The sequence below is a fragment of the Naumovozyma castellii genome, chromosome 5 (assembly GCF_000237345.1).
Source record: "Naumovozyma castellii chromosome 5, complete genome".
NCBI classification, from domain to species: domain Eukaryota; kingdom Fungi; phylum Ascomycota; class Saccharomycetes; order Saccharomycetales; family Saccharomycetaceae; genus Naumovozyma; species Naumovozyma castellii.
The window spans coordinates 773,505-792,679 of record NC_016495.1 but is presented as its reverse complement, the minus strand read 5'-3'; the positions used below and the strand labels follow the sequence as shown (position 1 = coordinate 792,679).

General features: G+C 37.1%; 10 protein-coding genes and 1 non-coding gene across 11 annotated transcripts; 7 read left to right on the top strand and 4 right to left on the bottom strand.

Annotated features, from left to right (window-relative positions):
* Positions 1–179: 179 nt before the first annotated feature.
* Positions 180–779, top strand: HUA1 (Hua1p; the record flags this gene model as incomplete). Its single annotated transcript, XM_003676782.1, has 1 exon — positions 180–779. One exon carries the CDS (start codon positions 180–182, stop codon positions 777–779), a length of 600 nt encoding a protein of 199 aa, XP_003676830.1.
* A 183-nt stretch (positions 780–962) lies between these two features.
* Positions 963–1,688, top strand: FOL2 (GTP cyclohydrolase I; the record flags this gene model as incomplete). The annotated part of the gene is made up of 1 exon (XM_003676781.1): positions 963–1,688. One exon carries the CDS (start codon positions 963–965, stop codon positions 1,686–1,688), a length of 726 nt encoding a protein of 241 aa, XP_003676829.1.
* Positions 1,689–1,819: 131 nt separating this feature from the next.
* On the bottom strand, positions 1,820–3,946 carry NCAS0E04020 (uncharacterized protein; the record flags this gene model as incomplete). Its single annotated transcript, XM_003676780.1, has 1 exon — positions 1,820–3,946. The coding sequence occupies one exon, from the start codon at positions 3,944–3,946 to the stop codon at positions 1,820–1,822; it is 2,127 nt and encodes a 708-aa protein (XP_003676828.1).
* Positions 3,947–5,363: 1,417 nt separating this feature from the next.
* Positions 5,364–6,419, top strand: SAY1 (steryl deacetylase; the record flags this gene model as incomplete). Its single annotated transcript, XM_003676779.1, has 1 exon — positions 5,364–6,419. One exon carries the CDS (start codon positions 5,364–5,366, stop codon positions 6,417–6,419), a length of 1,056 nt encoding a protein of 351 aa, XP_003676827.1.
* Positions 6,420–6,612: 193 nt separating this feature from the next.
* Positions 6,613–7,404, top strand: BUD32 (serine/threonine protein kinase BUD32; the record flags this gene model as incomplete). Its single annotated transcript, XM_003676778.1, has 1 exon — positions 6,613–7,404. One exon carries the CDS (start codon positions 6,613–6,615, stop codon positions 7,402–7,404), a length of 792 nt encoding a protein of 263 aa, XP_003676826.1.
* A 359-nt stretch (positions 7,405–7,763) lies between these two features.
* Positions 7,764–10,256, top strand: APL6 (AP-3 complex subunit beta; the record flags this gene model as incomplete). The annotated part of the gene is made up of 1 exon (XM_003676777.1): positions 7,764–10,256. One exon carries the CDS (start codon positions 7,764–7,766, stop codon positions 10,254–10,256), a length of 2,493 nt encoding a protein of 830 aa, XP_003676825.1.
* Positions 10,257–10,444: 188 nt separating this feature from the next.
* On the bottom strand, positions 10,445–12,085 carry TNA1 (Tna1p; the record flags this gene model as incomplete). The annotated part of the gene is made up of 1 exon (XM_003676776.1): positions 10,445–12,085. The coding sequence occupies one exon, from the start codon at positions 12,083–12,085 to the stop codon at positions 10,445–10,447; it is 1,641 nt and encodes a 546-aa protein (XP_003676824.1).
* Positions 12,086–13,722: 1,637 nt separating this feature from the next.
* Positions 13,723–14,358, bottom strand: NCAS0E03970 (uncharacterized protein; the record flags this gene model as incomplete). Its single annotated transcript, XM_003676775.1, has 1 exon — positions 13,723–14,358. One exon carries the CDS (start codon positions 14,356–14,358, stop codon positions 13,723–13,725), a length of 636 nt encoding a protein of 211 aa, XP_003676823.1.
* Positions 14,359–14,427: 69 nt separating this feature from the next.
* Positions 14,428–15,624, bottom strand: NCAS0E03960 (uncharacterized protein; the record flags this gene model as incomplete). Its single annotated transcript, XM_003676774.1, has 1 exon — positions 14,428–15,624. The coding sequence occupies one exon, from the start codon at positions 15,622–15,624 to the stop codon at positions 14,428–14,430; it is 1,197 nt and encodes a 398-aa protein (XP_003676822.1).
* A 97-nt stretch (positions 15,625–15,721) lies between these two features.
* Positions 15,722–15,794, top strand: NCAS0Etrna12V. The gene has a single exon. It is a non-coding gene; the product is annotated as a tRNA-Val (tRNA).
* A 121-nt stretch (positions 15,795–15,915) lies between these two features.
* Positions 15,916–18,918, top strand: RAD2 (ssDNA endodeoxyribonuclease RAD2; the record flags this gene model as incomplete). The annotated part of the gene is made up of 1 exon (XM_003676773.1): positions 15,916–18,918. One exon carries the CDS (start codon positions 15,916–15,918, stop codon positions 18,916–18,918), a length of 3,003 nt encoding a protein of 1,000 aa, XP_003676821.1.
* Between the last annotated feature and the right edge of the window lie 257 nt (positions 18,919–19,175).

Here is a 19,175-nt window from a genome sequence, read left to right as displayed (position 1 = left end):
CTCAGTTAATCCCTTGCTGGTAATAATACGCGTTCTTGATTGAAATATCAACAACTTAATAGTTCCATTTTCCAAATCTACCTGAGCCCAGGGTAACCCATCCGTATAAGTAGTTGAGTTGAAGAGAAACGCCCACTTACTATCACTGATACACTCAGGGCAAGACAACTAAGATAATAATGGGCGTCCCTAATCCTGACGATGCTCTACCAAGCTACGACGATGTATTGAGAGAAGAAGAACAGCAGAGATTAAACGCAGCTCCGCCACCAGCTGCTCCCAGACCCGAACCCCAGCATCATACTAGGCCGCCAGCCCCTAGACCACCAGCGCCTAACACTGGATCAAACAGACCGCATTCATCCTTCCACATACAGGGGAATCAAAAACCACCGTTACCATGGGTGTACCCAAGCAACTACCATTGTAAAAAATGTAATAATACGGGGTACAAGATAAAGAATGGTCGTTCATGTAAGTCTTGTTGGCGTCGTTTCGCCCCAGTCAACAACGTCCAATCTAACATGCCATTCAATATAACGACTACAAACAATCCCTACAATTACTCATCCACTCCATCACCGTTTATGGGGGGCGGTGGGACTCCCTGGAGTTACGGGGGCGCCAACCAAAGACCTCTGATGGTACAACCGGGCGATCCTCGACTCGGTGGAGTTGTATGTGGTGAATGTAGAGGCTCAGGAAGAGTCAGATTCTTCCTCGACGACGATATATGTCCATTATGCAATGGTTTAGGCAGAATTGTAGGTCATTCGTGAAGAACGATAATCTCCCTAATATTTTTCATTTTGTTTTTGGCTGTGGAAAATTATTATGGCATATCAATGATGATTCATCTCGTATTTTATTCCATGGCATTGCATTGCCACTTATGGTTTGTGGTGGGTCTGACTCAATGTAAATTACGTTTCTGAAAAAACTGAACTCAATTCCATTTGATAATGCATTCCATTGATAGAACAGGTACTGGAACTCCCTTGAATACAAGATTGGTGAAACCTTACACGTTGACTCCACCCGTGGATGCTGATGGATTATCGTGGCCAAGTATAGGTACCAAGCAGAGGGCCCAAGAATCTGAAACAGACCCTGATGAAAAGGCTCGTGTAGAACGTATTGCTGGAGCAATGAAGACTATCTTAACTGAATTGGGTGAAGACGTAGATAGAGAAGGTCTTTTAGATACTCCGCAACGTTATGCTAAAGCAATGCTTTTCTTTACCAAGGGGTATGAAACTAATATCATGCAAGATGTCATACATAATGCTGTTTTTGAAGAGGACCATGATGAAATGGTCATTGTGAGGGATATCGAAATTTATTCCCTATGTGAGCATCATTTAGTCCCATTCTTTGGCAAAGTTCATATTGCTTATATTCCAAATAAAAAAGTCATTGGGTTAAGTAAACTAGCCAGGTTGGCTGAGATGTATGCAAGAAGATTGCAAGTCCAAGAAAGATTAACAAAGCAAATTGCATTGGCCTTAAGCAAAATTTTGAAACCTCTAGGTGTTGCCGTAGTGATTGAAGCTACGCATATGTGTATGGTTTCCAGAGGTGTACAAAAGACCGGATCATCGACAATGACCTCTTGTATGTTGGGCTGTTTCAGGAATGACCATAAAACAAGGGAAGAATTCTTGACATTATTGAATAAAAAAAGCTGAAAGTATAGATTAACGCATAATGGAAGGAGAGTCAAAAAAAAGGTGTATGTACATATAATCACAGTATAAATTTCAAGTATTAATAAATTAAAAAGGTCAAGAATATTAGAAGATGAGAACTAATGGCTAAATTATGGTAAAACTACATGTTTTATACCTTTATGAGATAACGACTTACTTTTGGTCCTTAGTTCGGGAATTGGTAAAGCATAGCATGTGGAACTCGAAGCTGGATTCAATTGATCTGTCTCAACGTGAATAGATGCTATTACACCGTCCGGCGTTACTGGATAGCCCTGATCTTGCTTTTCAGTTGTCTTGACTGGCAAAATTCCTTCATTGGGTCTCACAATCCCTGGAATAACCATTTCACCCATTTTTAATCTGAAAACCCCATTCAAATAATCATTTTGTAGTATATTTTGGACAGGAATCACATCTGACCAGTTCCTTTTATTCATAAATCCTGCTTCATATCTCTTGGTGGTACCGTCTGTATCAAACTTGAAAATGGGGACAGAATCCTCATCCGTGCTGAAATCAAAATGATGAACAGGTGCCCTGTGTTGCAAAAGCTTTGCCATTGCTGTTGGTGGCGGAGTATTTACCACTGCACTTGAAATTACATTAAACATCAATCTCACATCATTTTCCGGATTATTTATGGTCGCTAAATTCTCTTTTTCATGTTCTTCCTCATGTATAACATGACGCTTATGAATCTTACTTTTGAATCTACCCAATGAAGCTAAATGAACATCACCAGATAAGATAGTCACTCTAATACCGTTCTCTGCAGCAAAATCTTGTAATTTTGCAATCAAATAATTTCTCTCTTTCTTATGATGCTTAGCGCACCAATGATCATTTAAATCATCTAATAATTCCACGTCACCATTGAAATCGTTTACTAGACCTCTTGCAAACAATCCCTTCTTGGCTAAATATTTCAATGGAGCCAATAACCTTGATGTAAATAACCATTCCAACCAAACCAGTCTTGGATATGCAATGGGAACCCCCAACATAATTAGTAAATGATTCAATTTCCCCTTAGATATTTCATTTCTTAACCTTTGGGAGACCAGATCATATGTTTCGGAGGAAAGAATCTCATGTAATTGTCTTTCTGTTCTGCAATCTAATCCAAGTAATCCCATTGTGGGGCCTAGCCTAGTGAACACGGAGTGTGATTTCTCTCCAATGTAGGGACCTACCGATTTACCGAGGATCCAATTAGAGTCATTCAAATAGGCATCCTTGTCACTTGGATCTGTACTAACATGATGTTGAAATAGCATATAATATTTATATGCAGCTTTTCCAATGGAGCTAAACATTGGTGTTCTCATAAATGAGTCGGAATATGATCCGAACCCATCAATGATATCGTGATCATCCCAGATATTAATCGATGGGATTGTTGACAAAGCAATTGGTAGACATCTTTGCGTGGTCATTGATTTGGGGGTGGATCCACGCCAATGACCGTACCCATACCATTCAATATATTCTTTTAAATAAAAGTGGTTCATATCCTTGAAGAATTCGGGCGAGATGTTCGTGGTGTATTTCTTAATGGGGTCATGTGTTTCTAGCCATTCGTGTACTGTGGGAGAGTAAAGTCTAATGGAATCTGAGTAAATTTGATCACCACCACCTAGCATTACATGGTAATGAACCTTGGAATGTTTGTTAAGGATATCAAACCATAATGAACCCTTAAATACAGATGTGTCGACTGACAGTGAGAATCCATTACAAGAGTAGGCAATAGTGTTAAAATTCATGGTTTTAGAAGGGATGAAGAACCTGAAATGAGGTTGAAACCTCCCATTTACAGAATATTTTACCATTTGTTCGCTATTCATTAATGGAAGGTTAATCTTATAACGGTAAAACTGAAAGGAAGCATCTTCACCCAAGTCATCTGTGTGAAACAAGACGGGTTTGAATTGTCCCTCAGAAAATTGTCTGGTTCGTAAATCGTCACCTTTTTCTTCGTAAGCAGGGCCGATTGTATAGTTAATTACCGGTGGCACATTGTCATTCTTAGTGACCATGAGAATAGATCCATTATAGGTAAGTGTATCATAATTCACGTCAATTAACCTCAATACTGGCCCACATACAATTCCGGATTTCGATATGGGTGATCCTTGAACGCATTCATCACATCCAATGACTTTGTCTTGATATAGAGTCTGAGTATCCCATGCATCGAACCACGTGTCCTTGATCTCCTCATTCATTGTCATTTCTTCTCTTGTATATAAAAGCTGTTGCGCTGCTGATAAAGATGATGCTTGTGAGAGGCAAGATACTTAGGTAAAATGAATTGCAACTGACGCAACATCTAATATAGTAAAAAGTGAAAAATTTCTGCCCACAAATATCTCTGTTATATTTGTTTGCCAAGGAAAAAAGGGTCCACGTGGCGCGCATTTTGAATGTCCGATGAATGCCTGTTTAAACAATAAACAATACACAATTTCGATTTCAGGCTAGTTTGAAATAATGCAACGGTGCTATGGAAGATTCTGTTCTTCTGGATATGTTGCTGTCAATTATGACAATTACAAAATTTTATATTAAGGTTCTAGTAGGAAAAAATATAATAGAGGCAACAGCAGACGAGGCTAGCAACGTAGTCAAACAATTAGATCCTCGTCATTATCAAATTATTTGCCAAAGGTATGGTGGTCTGAAACTGTGCTTTTCTATTGTGGAATCTACTTAAAATAGGGCAAGAGCCGTGTATCCCAATTTTTTGGCAAATCATTTCAGATTTGGTTTAAGAGCAACACTTCCATTTTGGGTTTTTATGAAGTAGCCTATTTCTGAAAGTTTTCTTAAATTTGTTAACAATTCCTCTCTTTTAAATACACACTAGACATTTAATATGTATCTATCAATGTGCTGGAAGTCACATTTCAGAGTGGTCACTCTAATCCTTTAAAGGGGCAAAAATCCCATTGTAGATTTGTAATGGAGGCATATCTCCAATAACTCAAAACAAGTCTTCTTCCTGAAAATGTTTGGGTACCATACACAAACAAGAGTGTGTATCTTAATGATATGATATTCCATATGTATGTATTTTTGCAGTACCTAATTTCATAATTCACGGCATTGCAAACCAACACTTAATTGGAACTTATAGACCGTTTCAATTGCTGGGGTATTCCACTGTAACCTTCACTCTTATAAGTATGCATTTAAATTAAAAAAATATGGAAAAGAAGGCTTAAGTTACTCAAAGAAGTTAATCCCTTGTTTCCAAATGGTTAATGAGTATATTGATGAGAGGTTTATTAATGACGGCTTTGATGTGGCTAGATTTTTGCACTCCGATCTGGTAAAAAAGACATCTGCAAACAGCGTTTAAAGGAGGACCTTATTATAAACATATTTGAGGAAAATATTTAGGCCCATCGACTTCATATTCCTTGGAACTCCAGGGAACTTAAATGTGTTTGTTTGTCGGTATTTAGGTATCAAAACGTGACACAACTCGGAACTCCGTCGGAGATAACAAATACTCCGATTGAAATTTCAAGTCCAAGTATACGACGTAAACATATTCTCGAGTGAAATAGGCGGTATTTATAAACCATATCTCAAGTGAGAAAGGGTTTTTTATAATATCAGGAAGGTAGATTTCAGCAGAAGGTAATGCATTATAGTAGTGTCTTGTTCATATTGAAAGTACTGACTGTTCTGCCTGTTAGACTCGTATGTTCGGTGTGGAATATATGGATTCATCATCACCGATTCCTAAATGGAAATATACTGCTAAAAGCATTCATGCGATTGGCATTCGATTTGACGAATGAGTTTACATGTCATGATATCCTAAATCCATTGTTTGATTGGTGCACAGATGTAATCTGCGAACCATTGGAAACGATTGAAGATGAGGAAGATAATGAACATTTACAGATAAAGTTTAGATGGTACGTGAGACCAAAGGATTTTGATCCGGAAAGAGACCCTGTATTGATCTATTTCCATGGTGGTGGGTTTGCTGTCAAGTTAACCCCAATTTCAATATTATTTTTAAGGAATCTTAAGAAAGTGTTCCCCAAAATGGTAATAATCATCTCTGATTATACCGTTAGTGATATGCTTAATGATAAAAAGGCTTCTCATAGATACCCAATGCAAATCTTGGAATCAATTGCATTATATAATTATGTGACAGAATCAATTGGATGTAAAAGAGTGATAATGTCAGGAGATTCGGCTGGTGGCAACCTTGTTGCAGAAGTATTATTGCATTTGTCAAGGAACGACTTGAAACTTCCCCATAAAGCTATTCTGATAAGTCCCTGGCTGAATCCATCGAAAATTGATGGACATGAAACGTCAACCGAAATATTGGATTGTCTTAGCTATAAGGCACTAAAAAGGTTTAGTGAAGCGTATATCCCATTTCAATATGATAATAGAGAAGCTCCCTTAAATGTAGAGTGTGATTTCGACAAAAATAATTGGAATATTATCATTAATGAAACAAAATTATTTGTTACATATGGCCAGGATGAGATATTAAGACCTCAGATCCAACGATTTATATCACGATTGAAAGAGATGAATCCTTCTAATATCTACATTCAAGGTGACGAAAAGGGTGGTCATATTGAGCCATTATTAAGTTGTAATTTCAACGTTGAGCTGTGGTCCAAACAACCAACCATAAAGGGAATATTGGAGTTTCTAATGTCGTGACTATGTAACATAGACTTCTAATGCCATTATAGATTGTATACTACATTAATTATTATTACGTAATCTGATCAAGTTTTGTTTGAAAAATTTCAGAATTCGCAGAAATGGTGTATTTAGTTATCTATGATGATGGTGTTCAATATTGACAGTTTTGAACTAAATTACCTTCAGTAACGCCAATTACGAAACTAAGATGTCTCAGGAACTGGTTGATCAAGTATCTAAGTATCTAACCCCAGCTATTCCAATAGAGCCAATTTCACAGGGTGCAGAAGCTGTCGTATTCACCACCACAATACATCCATACTTACCAACCATTAATGAGAAACAAAAGTTCATTATAAAATATAGACCAGCAAAACGTTACAGACACCCCATAATTGACAGGAGTTTAACCAAGCATCGTACATTGAGTGAGTCACGTCTTCTGGCAAAATTATATCAAATTCCAGGTATTCATGTTCCAAAACTAATAGCATGTGATCCCTATAACGGTTGTATATGGCTGGAGTTCCTTGGAGAAGATCTTCCTGATGCGTTTGGGTTTAGTAATTTAAAGAATTTCCTATGGATGCATGCCTCTGAGAACCAAAATCCATACGGTGATATAGTTAGAGAAACTTTATTCAAAGTTGGTGAACAAATTGGGTTATTGCATTGGAACGATTATTGTCATGGGGACCTTACCAGTTCGAATATTGTCTTAGTGAAAAAAGACGAGAAGTGGGAACCGTATTTGATTGATTTTGGACTCGGATCCACTTCCAATCTTGTCGAGGATAAAGGTGTCGATTTATATGTTTTGGAGAGAGCCATTCTAAGTACACATTCGTCATATGCCGAAAAGTATAATGAGTGGCTCATTGAAGGATTCTCGGAAGTTTATAAGAGCAATGGTAAACAAGGTGCCAAGAAGCTTAACGAAGTGATGAAAAGATTTGGGGAAGTGAGATTGCGTGGTAGGAAGAGAAGTATGCTGGGTTAAGCCTGTGGGTCTGATGTTCTTTTTTAGAATTTATAATGCATTTCTATTCTGTATATACCCCGATGAGTAGATAGAATACAAGATTTCAATTTAATTTCATTTGTTGTTTAAAAAATAACTTAGAATAAGCCCACTTATCAACAGTTGAATGATGGAACAGTTCTTTAATACTCTCGATGGTTCGTTTTCCAATTTTTGATCTAATTGATACTTGTCATCAAATTCATGAAATTTCATTACTGGTTCGCTTCATTGAGGAAAATTGAGATTGAAACGTCTAAAGCTGACAAGTTCAAGTAGTTCACTCTTTGAGTGCTATAGAAGAATTGTTTCTACGAGGGACCAGAGGTATCAGAAATATGGTGGATTCAATTGCCCACATTGCTTCAGCATTAGAATCAGCGAAAGCAATCACTTTAGAAGCCGCAGCCATTGCCACATCAAAATTAGGTGAATCCTCGTACACCCATTATTCAAACCGCATCAATGGTAAACAATTACGTACTTTATTGAATTCCAGAAACCCTAGAGATGTTAAGGATGCTATGAAGCGTATTATTACATTAATGTCCTCTGGTGATTCGTCCATTGATACGTCTACCTATTTTGCTGATGTTGTGAAAAATATAACTTCTGATGATATTAAGATCAAAAGATTGATTGGAGTATATTTGTTGAGATTTGCAGAAAAGGAACCCAATTTGACGCTTTTATGTGTTAACTCTCTTCAAAAGACATCTTATGATACTATTCCAGAAACGCGAGCATTTGCAATAAGGGCCCTCTCTGATATTAAGATTCCCTCACTGTATCCCATGGTTTTGCATACATTAAAAAGAGTCGTAACAGATCCTTCGCCATTAGTTCGTAGTGAGGTATCGTTTGGTATAATGAAACTATTTAGAAGTGAAAATGATGAATTCGAAGAGGATCTGGTGACTCTTATAAAAGATTTATTGGCAGATACAGACCCTTTGGTTGTATCCGCTGCAATTGCCACATTTAATGAGTGCTATTCTCAAAATTTAGAATGGTTGCATGGTCATTATCGTCGCTATTGTAAAATGCTTAAAGCATTAGATCCATGGATTCAAGCAACGTTGATCAATATTTTGGTACAATATTGTAAGAACTATCTTCCAAGGCCAACTCTTAATTCAGGAAGTAGTACAATAGTATTACCGGAAAGAGAAGATGATATCCCATTTGATGCTTACACAATTAGCATGCATCCTGACATGTCCCTATTCTTAACAAATGTAAAGGGTTTAATCCATCATTCTAATCCTGAAGTTATAATTGCATGCTATAATGCTTTCTTTCAATTATCAACTTCGAAGGAAATTGGCAAGTCCAAGTTTATTGAAGCATTAGTGAGAATCACGCAAACGACCACAAGTGACAGTTTGAGGGCCAAGATACTACAATTGTTTCTATATTCCTCTTCACTATATCCAGCACTGTTCCAAAGACATTTGAAATCATTTTTTCTATCCCCAGTTAATGAAACGGTGGAAATACAATGTTTAAAGTTGAATATAATTTCCAGATTGATAAATCAGGATAATATAAAATGTATTATCAAGGAATTAAAATACTATATCATGTCATTTCTTCCTTATGAAGTGATAACGGAAGCTGCCATAGCATTATCGAGATGTGGACAAGTATCCATTGAATGGGAAGTCACCATATTGAATTGGTTCATTTCATTAATGGAAGATAATTTACTTCCTTTCGAAGTATTAGAGTCCATAGTAAACATTATCAGAGAGTTAGTTCAACTAGACCCAAAAAAGCATCTCGATGTAATCATTAAATTATCTAATATTTTACAGGCACATACGCCCTTAGCTGATAATGCACGCGCTGGAATCATTTGGCTCTTTGGGGAGGTAACTTCCATTGAATTTAAGATATGTCCCGACTTGTTAAGGAAATTGCTAGCGAATTTTGTATTTGAAGGTCCTGAAACGAGATTACAAATCCTTTTATTTGCGGCTAAATTACTATCGTGTGATATTGATCGATTTACTGAAAACAATTCTGGCGGAGAAGAATATGATCTTATTCATTCAAGAATTGCACAGATGTTTAATTATGTGTTGTATTTATCGAAGGCTGATGATGATTACGATATTAGAGATAGGGCAAGATGTTTTGGCTCAATATTTGAATCTCAAAAGTTTGAAATTGCAACATTGTTATTACAGGCACCAAAACCAATACCATCACTTTTCATTAAAAGTGGTAAAGATAATATTGAACAGATTGATGTATCAATAGATAAACAAATACGGAATGGTTTAAGTATAATCCCATGGAATGAGGATTTGAGACTTGAAGAAGATGTTGACGTTCGTGCAGAAATTCCACTAAAGGATTATTCTAAATTTAAGAAAAGCTTTTCATCAGATTCTTATATTGGTAAGGCTCCGATAAGATCATCTAGTTCTGAAGCATCCGAGTCCAATGGATCAGAATATAATGAATTTGGTGATATCAAAGGTATTACAAGCCCAAATGGAACAAATGCATCCGTATTTACGTCACAACAAGGTCACAAATATCAATTACAAAGTTTGGATGAGTTTTTCAGCGATATTCCTGCAAAACCAAAACATAAGAAAAAGATTATTATAGAGGAGGAGGAGGAGTATGACGATGAAGATTCTAGCGAGGATGAAACGTCAAGTGAAGAGGCTTCTGATAGTGAAGAAGAAACTTCAACATCAAACGGGGAAGAAGAAGAGGAAGAGGAAGAGGAAGAGGGTGAAAGTGGCTCAAATGCAAGTGAAGAAAGTAAGAAAGTGACAGGAGACATAGTGACCGAAGATAATCCATTCATTTAATCTATAATTAATTAAAAAGCATACAGATAATTTGAATGTGTGTCTCAGTGATACATTACTTGAAAATGAAAGGCATCAATAGATACCAAAATATATATATAAATATGTACATATAAAATCTATATATTTGGAATATAGTTTCTTAGTTGTTGATTTTGTTTTTTGTTTTTTAATCGTTAAAGGAATCACTAGTACATGTATCTGAATTCAGGATTCATGTCACTTAGTCTTTCATCATAAGGGATAGGTTCACCAATTTCTTCGCAATGGATGATGATGGCTTCCTTCTTGGCGTTCGCCCTCTTATAAAGAATGAATTGAATAAAAGTCATAATAATCGATAATATTTGGAACGCCAGACATATGGATAGCCCCTTCACGTAACCTGGTTTATCAGCAGCAACAAAGATTTGACCAGAGACTAAACCTGAACCTGAACCAATAAATAAATTAATCCCCAGTGCAGTGGCTCTCTTAAAGTAATTACCATTATTACCGCTTAACCACAGACAGTTACAAGCAGCATTGACATAGATACCCATACATAAGATAAAGACACCGAAATATCTTACTCCATGTACTTTTGAACCCAAGACGATAGAGATTCCGACCGCGGTAGTCAAACATGCGCCAATGATGAATGGTGATCTTAATCTCAATTTATCAGACCAAAGGGCGCATCCGAAGAAGACAAAAGCAGTTAAGAAGTATACGGGGACAGTCATTAGTTGAGCTCTCACATTAGTGAACCCAAGACTAGTGATAATGATGGGTAAAAAGACAGTTAGCCCAAAAGTAGTCAAATCGATACCGAATAACGCCACTGCGGAGACCCAAGTTTTAATATCCTTGACAGCCAGCCATACCTGAAACCATTCGAATTTTTCATCAGGGTTGTATGTATTCATTGTCTTGTATCTTTCCACGATGTATTCTCTTTCCTCCTTGTTAAAGAACCAGGTATCCTCCAAATTCTTATTGAGACCAAAATAATAAAATGGAACGAATCCAATAGATATGGCTCCCTCGACGATATAAATGTACTGCCATGAATGCAATGAACCATGGATTTGAGAACAACCATATGCGATCAACCCACCAAAGGAGGAAGACAAAGCAGCCGCACTAAACACGAATGCAAACCTCATAGCATATTGTTCTCTTCTGTAACATACGGAAAGGTACATGTTGATTGCTGGATAGATCATCCCCTCAAAAGCACCTAACAGTAATCTAACGACTATCAATTGTGCATAATTTTTAATCCAAGCGGTGCCCAGGGAAATGACACCAAAACAAAACAGGCAAATACTCATCATAGTGGGGGGTCCCATAATCTTTAACAAGTTGGAACCTATTGGGTCGAAAAGAATATATGTACCGAAAAATACGGTGACACAGGTATTATATTGAGTGCCGACTAGTCCGATATCATCGGAGAGTCCAGCCACTTCTGCGTTACCAATATTTGATTTATCCAAGTTGGAGAGAAAATAAAGAATACCCATTAATGGTATTAGGAAGATGTCCATTTTTTTCAGGATTTGCTTTTCCATTGGGTGAGATATGGAGGGGATGCCGTCATCATCTGTCGTTGTTGCGAGAATTTCTCTGTCTCTGGTCAGATCTCTCTCCTTCTTGGAGTCACGGTGGTGACAATCTGTCGATGATTCCTGGCTAGTGTTGTCTTCAAAGGCAACCATTTTAGGTTCCTGTTGGTAAGAACTATTGTCATTGTCATCATTGTTGTTATCGTTATCATTAGGTGCTGGTGCAAAGAGGATTCTGTCGACGTAATCCTCATGGGATATCTTGCTATTTACGGCCATCTCTCAGGTCGAGTATTAGTTCCAAGTGGATGTGTGTCTTCTTGTTTTGTCTTGAAAGAAAGAATAATTAAATATTATTCCTATTATTATTTTTCAGTTGGGAAAAAAGAAAAGCAGTCGTCGTCGTTGTCACCGAAGCTTATGTAATATCGAAGTGAAATAACAGAAGCGTATTGGGCAGACGATAGTGGGTGAATATAGAGTCCGTAAAGAGCAATGTCACTAGGGAAGGGAGGACGGGTTGTTCTGGTGTTGACTATGAGACAGGACCCTGTGGTGTATTTATACGTAGAGAGAGAGCAATTATTGTAAATTCCAGAGAAGGAAAATGCGGTTCTCCGATTTTTGTTTTGCCGTGGTGTGACACTGACTCGAGTCAACAATTTAGTTCTAATTAAGATAATGAAGGAAAAGAAGCGACAAGGAAACAGAAAAGCAAGAAAAGGAGGGGAAGCTGTGGAATGTCATACTTTCCTGTGAAGAGGTAAGCACATAATCTCTGGAATAACGGGGCAAGATAACTTTCTTAAGGGTAAGCGCGACAAAGGGTAGCTGTCACGGGTAAAAGAAATAGATGGTTTACTGTCTGAGGCATATATCTCCAAGCAGTATTCGAATATGGCTATGTCGTCAATACGCTATGTGACATCTGGTATAAAGTAATTTAATACTACGACGAAAAAAACATTTACGCGGCGACGAAAATTCAGTAATTAGCGTCACAACGACAAACGAGTCAGATATTGGAAAAAACAGGAAGCTGGATCGGGTTCCACTGGCACACTCAGCGGAATCCGGAATACAGGAAGCATCATTCTGGTCCTGTGTCACAGTCACCAACTCCAACACGTCCTGGGAATAAGAAGAATCGTCTCAGCATCAATATAAAAGCCTTCTATTTTCCAAAACGTTGTTGAACAGAGAGGGTACACGGACTTCAAAGTTCGCCCATTCCAGCCAATGATATTGTTTTCCTGCAATTCCATTATTGTATTTCTTGAAGTATTGCACCTTGATAAAATCCTTGACTTTTTTAATAAAATTTAATGTTGCAAATTTCACAGACTTCAATTTATGCGCTGTGATCAAGAATACTTCACATGTTCCTCCTCTTGTCATAGATAAACCGCGAATGAGGCAACCAAACAACTAAAACCTCAAAGCAAAATTCCAATTTAGCATTATTTTGTATAATCTACGAAAATTCTCATTTGTTGAAATTGCAATTCATGAGATACCATTGCACGCTTAAAAAACCCGCAACACAATGTACTATCTCCCTATCCATATAATACTATCACCCACTTATCCAACTTTTATATATTAACAATTTTACTGCCTTACTTGTGGTGTATTCAAACCTGATCCTTCAATCGGCCAAAAAGATTATTATTGCGCCAAGAAGACAGCATATACCCAACGAACTTGAGTTAAACAGAGCAACCAATATTTTGTCAATTATGTCCTGGAAAAAGAAAGAGTATCCTTTACCACTATGATTTAATGACTAAATTTGTCTTTAGTGAATTTATAGTAAGTATCCGTCTTACTTCTTGTGAAAACAAGAACTATTATAAATATGTATATAGGTAAAAAAACTGAGGTTATATCTTTGAGAAATAGAAAACAAACTCGCTTCATATGTTGTAAGATTGAAGAAGTTTCCCAAACAATACATGAATATCAGTATTTATAGTTAATCCAAACATTTTATTGTCAGCATAATCAGATGGATAGCTACTATGGTTGGATGTTGTATATAATTGGAACATCGCAGCAAGTATAGTAGCAGGTGATGATTGTACCTCACGCATCGAAAGAAATATTGGTTTCGATAAATCTGTTGGATCGTGAACACGAATTTGTGCCACTTTATCATATTCAGCAGATGTGGGTACTGAGGTTAACTTACTTTTGAGAGTCTCAATCTCAAATTTACTGCTAAGAAACGATAGGTAAGATTCGACATTATTCATCAAGCGTAAGTTTACTGCTCGGAAAGGACCACGTATATGCGGGTCTAAGGCGGAGTAATTCATATTGCTGTATCTTGACGATCTACCTCTAGAAAGGGTAGTAAATATAGATTCGCGGAAGTGTGACTTTAGAGTCGAATTATAAACTGGGCTGTCAAAAACATTTAAAATTTGATCTAATCTTCCCAATTCAGCTGAAACCTCAGGTGATGCTTGGACGTCTGTGACGTCTCTACCTTTCTTGCTTTTCAAGGGATATCTGGGTTGTTGAAATCCAAAGTCAAGAGTAATTTGCATGTTGATTGGAGAACCACCTTTCGTTGTAACAGTACCTAGACATTTAAAGTATTCATCGTATACTTTTGGTTACTTATGGCCTGCCATCATATTGACAAATTCTTGAGCTTCTTTGGGAGCAACATTTAATATATTGTTCAAACCGTATCTTGAAACTTGCTGGGCACGGAGCATTACAACTGAGTAATACACGTATTCAAATTCAGAGCAGAACTTGTCCGCATGATAATCAAGTGTTTGCAAATGTTGAAAAGTCAACCTTGCAAAATTGACAAATCCTCTTTCGTCAATAGGGAAAGCTGGGACTAATTGTAATCTTTGTACTACAGGTACAGATGTTGTAGCCAGGTCTAATCTTGAACCGACAAAAGATAATGCATCTTCTTTATTTAAATTAGTATTGATTGATTTAATGAAAAAATCAGGGAAAATTGAAGGTTGTACATGTTTCAATTCTCTGTACTTTTTTGTATTAAAAGCAGGAAAATCAATGTACATGTAGAACGCAACGACACATTGTATCCACGTTGGAAAGAAGTCGTAAAAATCCTTCAAAACATAAAGTGACAAATTGGAACAACAAAGGTGCAGAAAGCAGGACCAATCCTCAAATTGAACACGCTTGGCGATTAACTGGGCCTGGATATACCTCAGTGGAGAGCTAACATCGACCCCATAAGGAGCATTGATATCCATTTCAGGAGAAATGCTACCCATTGACACGTCAGATAGAGGACGCTTGCAAGTTAATAATCTAGGATCATTTGAATCCAAGATAAGAGTTGGAACGTTAGCCCTGACCTCTTCTAGTTTAACCAGGTAGGAATTTTTGTCTTCTGGGGAAGCAGTCAAAAGATACTTTTCCTGTTGTACTATATTCTGGAGTTCTCTTTTCATATGATTTATACGTTCCTCTAGTGTATTAACAGAAAAAGCTGGTTCAGCAACACTAGCTTTGGTATCGGCAGCTAATTGATTGGCACCGGCATCAGCTTGTTCGAATTTAGCATCATCGAATTTAAATTCTTCTTCTTTCTTTTCAAAAACAATTTCTTCGTTATCCTTTTCTTCCTTCTTTTCTTCTTCAATAATTTCCTTTTGAAGTTTGGCAGCCATTAGAGAAGCATCTTCGAGAACTTTGGAATGAACCTTCAGTTTTTCCGAGTGTTCAGCCAAAATAGCATTAGTAGCATCAATTTTGGAGGAAATATCTACTCTCAATGAATTGATAGCTTCCAAAATTTGAGCAAATCTCTGGTCAGACATTGTCAGTTTGTTGGTGGTTTAAGATAAGTCTAGAAATATTTTTTCTGTTTTTTGGCTGAACTGGTTTGGATTGAATACCATACAAAACATAACAGCTGTTCTAATAGTGTAGTGGTTATCACGTTGCCTTTACACGGCAAAGGCCCTGAGTTCAATCCTCAGTTAGAACATTGTTTTTTTTTGTCGCTCCGTTCCGAAATTTGGAAATATTTCAGTGTGGAAGATGAGCCCCAAAGGCATTACATTAGACCATACCGAGCAAACTACCAACATAACATAACATAATATAGCATGGGTGTTCATTCATTTTGGGACGTAGTAGGGCCTACAGCAAGACCTGTAAGACTAAAGTCCCTTCAGGACAAAAAGATGGCTGTGGATGCATCCATTTGGATTTACCAATTCATGAAGGCCGTCAGGGATCAAGATGGTAATAGAGTGAGTAATTCACATATCACAGGGTTCTTTAGAAGGATCTGTAAGCTATTATACTTTGGTATACAACCTGTCTTCGTCTTCGATGGTGGTGTCCCCGCTTTGAAAAGAGATACTATTAAGCAAAGACGAGAAATACGACAGGGGAAAAGAGATAATGCACAAAAGACTGCTAAGAAATTGTTAGCTTTGCAACTACTTCAAAATGACAAGACCATGTCTGCATCACCATCACCTAAAAAGAATAAAGAGATGTCTTTCAAGCCGCACGATGATTGGGATTTACCTGAGATTAAAGGGTTTAAGTATGATACAGATGATCAAAGAATTATATCCACCAAGGAGTTTGAAAATGTAATAAGTTCTTTGGATGATGAATTAGATAATATTGATTTGGACTCCATTAATCCCGCGTCCAAAGAATTTGAAGAATTACCCAAATCAACTCAGTATACGATTCTTTCCACGCTACGTCTACGATCAAGATTAAGAATGGGGTACACTAAGGAACAATTAGAAGATATTTTCCCCAATAGTATGGATTTTTCAAAATTTCAAATCAATATGGTCAAGAGAAGAAACTATTTTACCCAAAAATTGATGAATACGACAGGGTTCCATGACAGTGGTGCTTCAAAATTAAATGATGAAGTCATTGATAGAATATCCGGCCAACTCCATAAAGAGTATAAATTACAAAAGGTTGAAAACGGATGGGCTCTTGGTTTAGGAAATATGGATGGTTCTGAACGTGCTAAGGCAGTCATCTTGGATGAAAATGATAACGACGATGGAGATGATGATATTAAGTTTGTGGGTAAACGGAAAATCAGTAAAAATGACGAAGAAGAAGATGAGGAGGAGGAGGAAGCCGATTTTGATTGGGAAGATGTTGATTTAAAATCAAAGAATAAAAAGCAAATTGAAGATTATTCTTTAAAGGCAGCCAAACTACCACAACTAGAGAAAAAAATTCAAACTGTAGGAGGACAATCTTTCCTTGATAAACGACCAACTCAGGAATCACCAGCTAAAAAAAATACTTCATCGAGCATACAATATGTTAACGTCAACGAAGATGAAGATCAAGGCAGTGAAGATGATGAGTATCTTCAACAGCTGCAGGAAATCGAGATGATGGAAGCATATCAAAGATCTATGAACGATTCAAACAAAAAAACACAAACAACTCTTACGGAAAAGAATAATTCATTGGAACAAGATGATTTAAATATTGAACAATTATCCAAAGCAAAAGCTAATGATTTAAAAAAAATAACAAAGAAACTAGAATTTCAAAAGGACGTCACGATTCTCCCTGAAGAAAATGTAATGAATTCTAATAACGTTGACGTGAACGATAAATTACCTCCAAAACCAATACTTACAGAAAATGAACAGAACCTAAACTATATTGTCAGCAAGATTCCAGCAGTTGATTTCAGTAATAATAGTTCTCTACTATTTCAAAATGAGACTACAGAAAAGAAGGTAAACGACGATACTAACATGAAAAAGGCACCGCTACCCGAAACACCTTCTTGGTTCCATGGGAACTCTAGTATGGAACCCATAAACCCTTTTGCCACTTCCAATTTTGTGGAGGACAAGTCAATCGACGATATAACAAATGAAGGAGGTAGCAAAGATCATATGTTAGTTACTGGGCCTAACGTGGAGCACTTTTTGAAGAGACAGAATGTGGGTTATGCTGGTTCAACTGATAACCCTGTGCCAATTAATGAACCTGTCTCGGATGATGATCTCAAAGAAATAGTTCCCAACGAAACTCAAAGTCCTGACTCCACTCCTTCTCCAATAATGTCAGAGAATGAAGGTGAAAGAGAAGAAAGGAAACCACTTGCCTTTGATTACGATTTTTCCGAGGAGGAAGAAGAAAATCTTGTAGAAAACATACGGAGGGAGGAGGAAGGGTTTCAAGATTTTAAGACATCAACTTTATTCAATAACCCATCTATTGGAACCAGTTCCGCCGAAAATGCGTTTCTGGAAGACGAACTTTATAAGCAACAAGTGAAAGAGAAAAGAGACTCTGATGAAGTTACACCGGAGATGATCCAAGACGTGCAAGAATTACTTTCTAGGTTTGGTGTACCCTATATAACTGCACCAATGGAAGCTGAAGCACAATGTGCTGAGCTTTTACAATTGAAGCTGGTGGATGGTGTTGTTACTGATGATAGTGATGTGTTTCTATTTGGTGGTTCAAAGATTTATAAAAATATGTTCCATGAGAAGAATTATGTGGAATTTTATGATAGTGAATCGATCCTAAGAAACTTGGGTTTGGATAGAGAAAATATGATCGAACTGGCAGAATTATTAGGAAGTGATTATACCAATGGTATAAAGGGTATGGGGCCGGTATCTAGTCTAGAAGTTCTTGCAGAATTTGGAAATTTAAAAGAGTTTAGAAACTGGTACAATGAAGGTCAATTTGATAAGAAGAAACAGGAGGGGGAAACAAAATTTCAAAAGGATCTTAGGAAAAGATTGGTTAATAATAAAATTGTTTTGGATTCAAATTTCCCCAGCGAACTGGTTCATGATGCATATATCAACCCTGAGGTAGATCATGATACTACTGCTTTTAAATGGGGACTCCCAGACTTGGATTTACTGCGTCTTTTCCTTAAGACACATGCTGGCTGGCCACAGGAGAAATCCGATGAAGTTTTAATTCCCTTGATCAGAACAATCAATAATCGTAAAAAGGCAAGTAAACAAAGGACATTAACAGAATTCTTCCCCACAGAATATATTCAAGAGAAGACGCTTAACATGAGTAAGAGGCTGGCCGGTGCCACAGGGAAGATTAAGAAGAGAAGATTGAAGTAGGGTATTATTATATACATTCAGCATTTATAGAAACACATATATTTATTCTTATTATGTTGGAAATGTGGCACCTTTTCCGTTTCGGACGATACGCGATGCGCCTTAGTCATCGCATCGTTAATACGGCACCTCTTTATGGAACTCATTGGGATTAATGGAGAGAACCAGGTTCAAACAGAACCTTGATCCTGAATCTAATCTCTTCTTACTAGAATCATGCAATAGAGCGATGAGCACTAATGCAACTGATGGCTTGA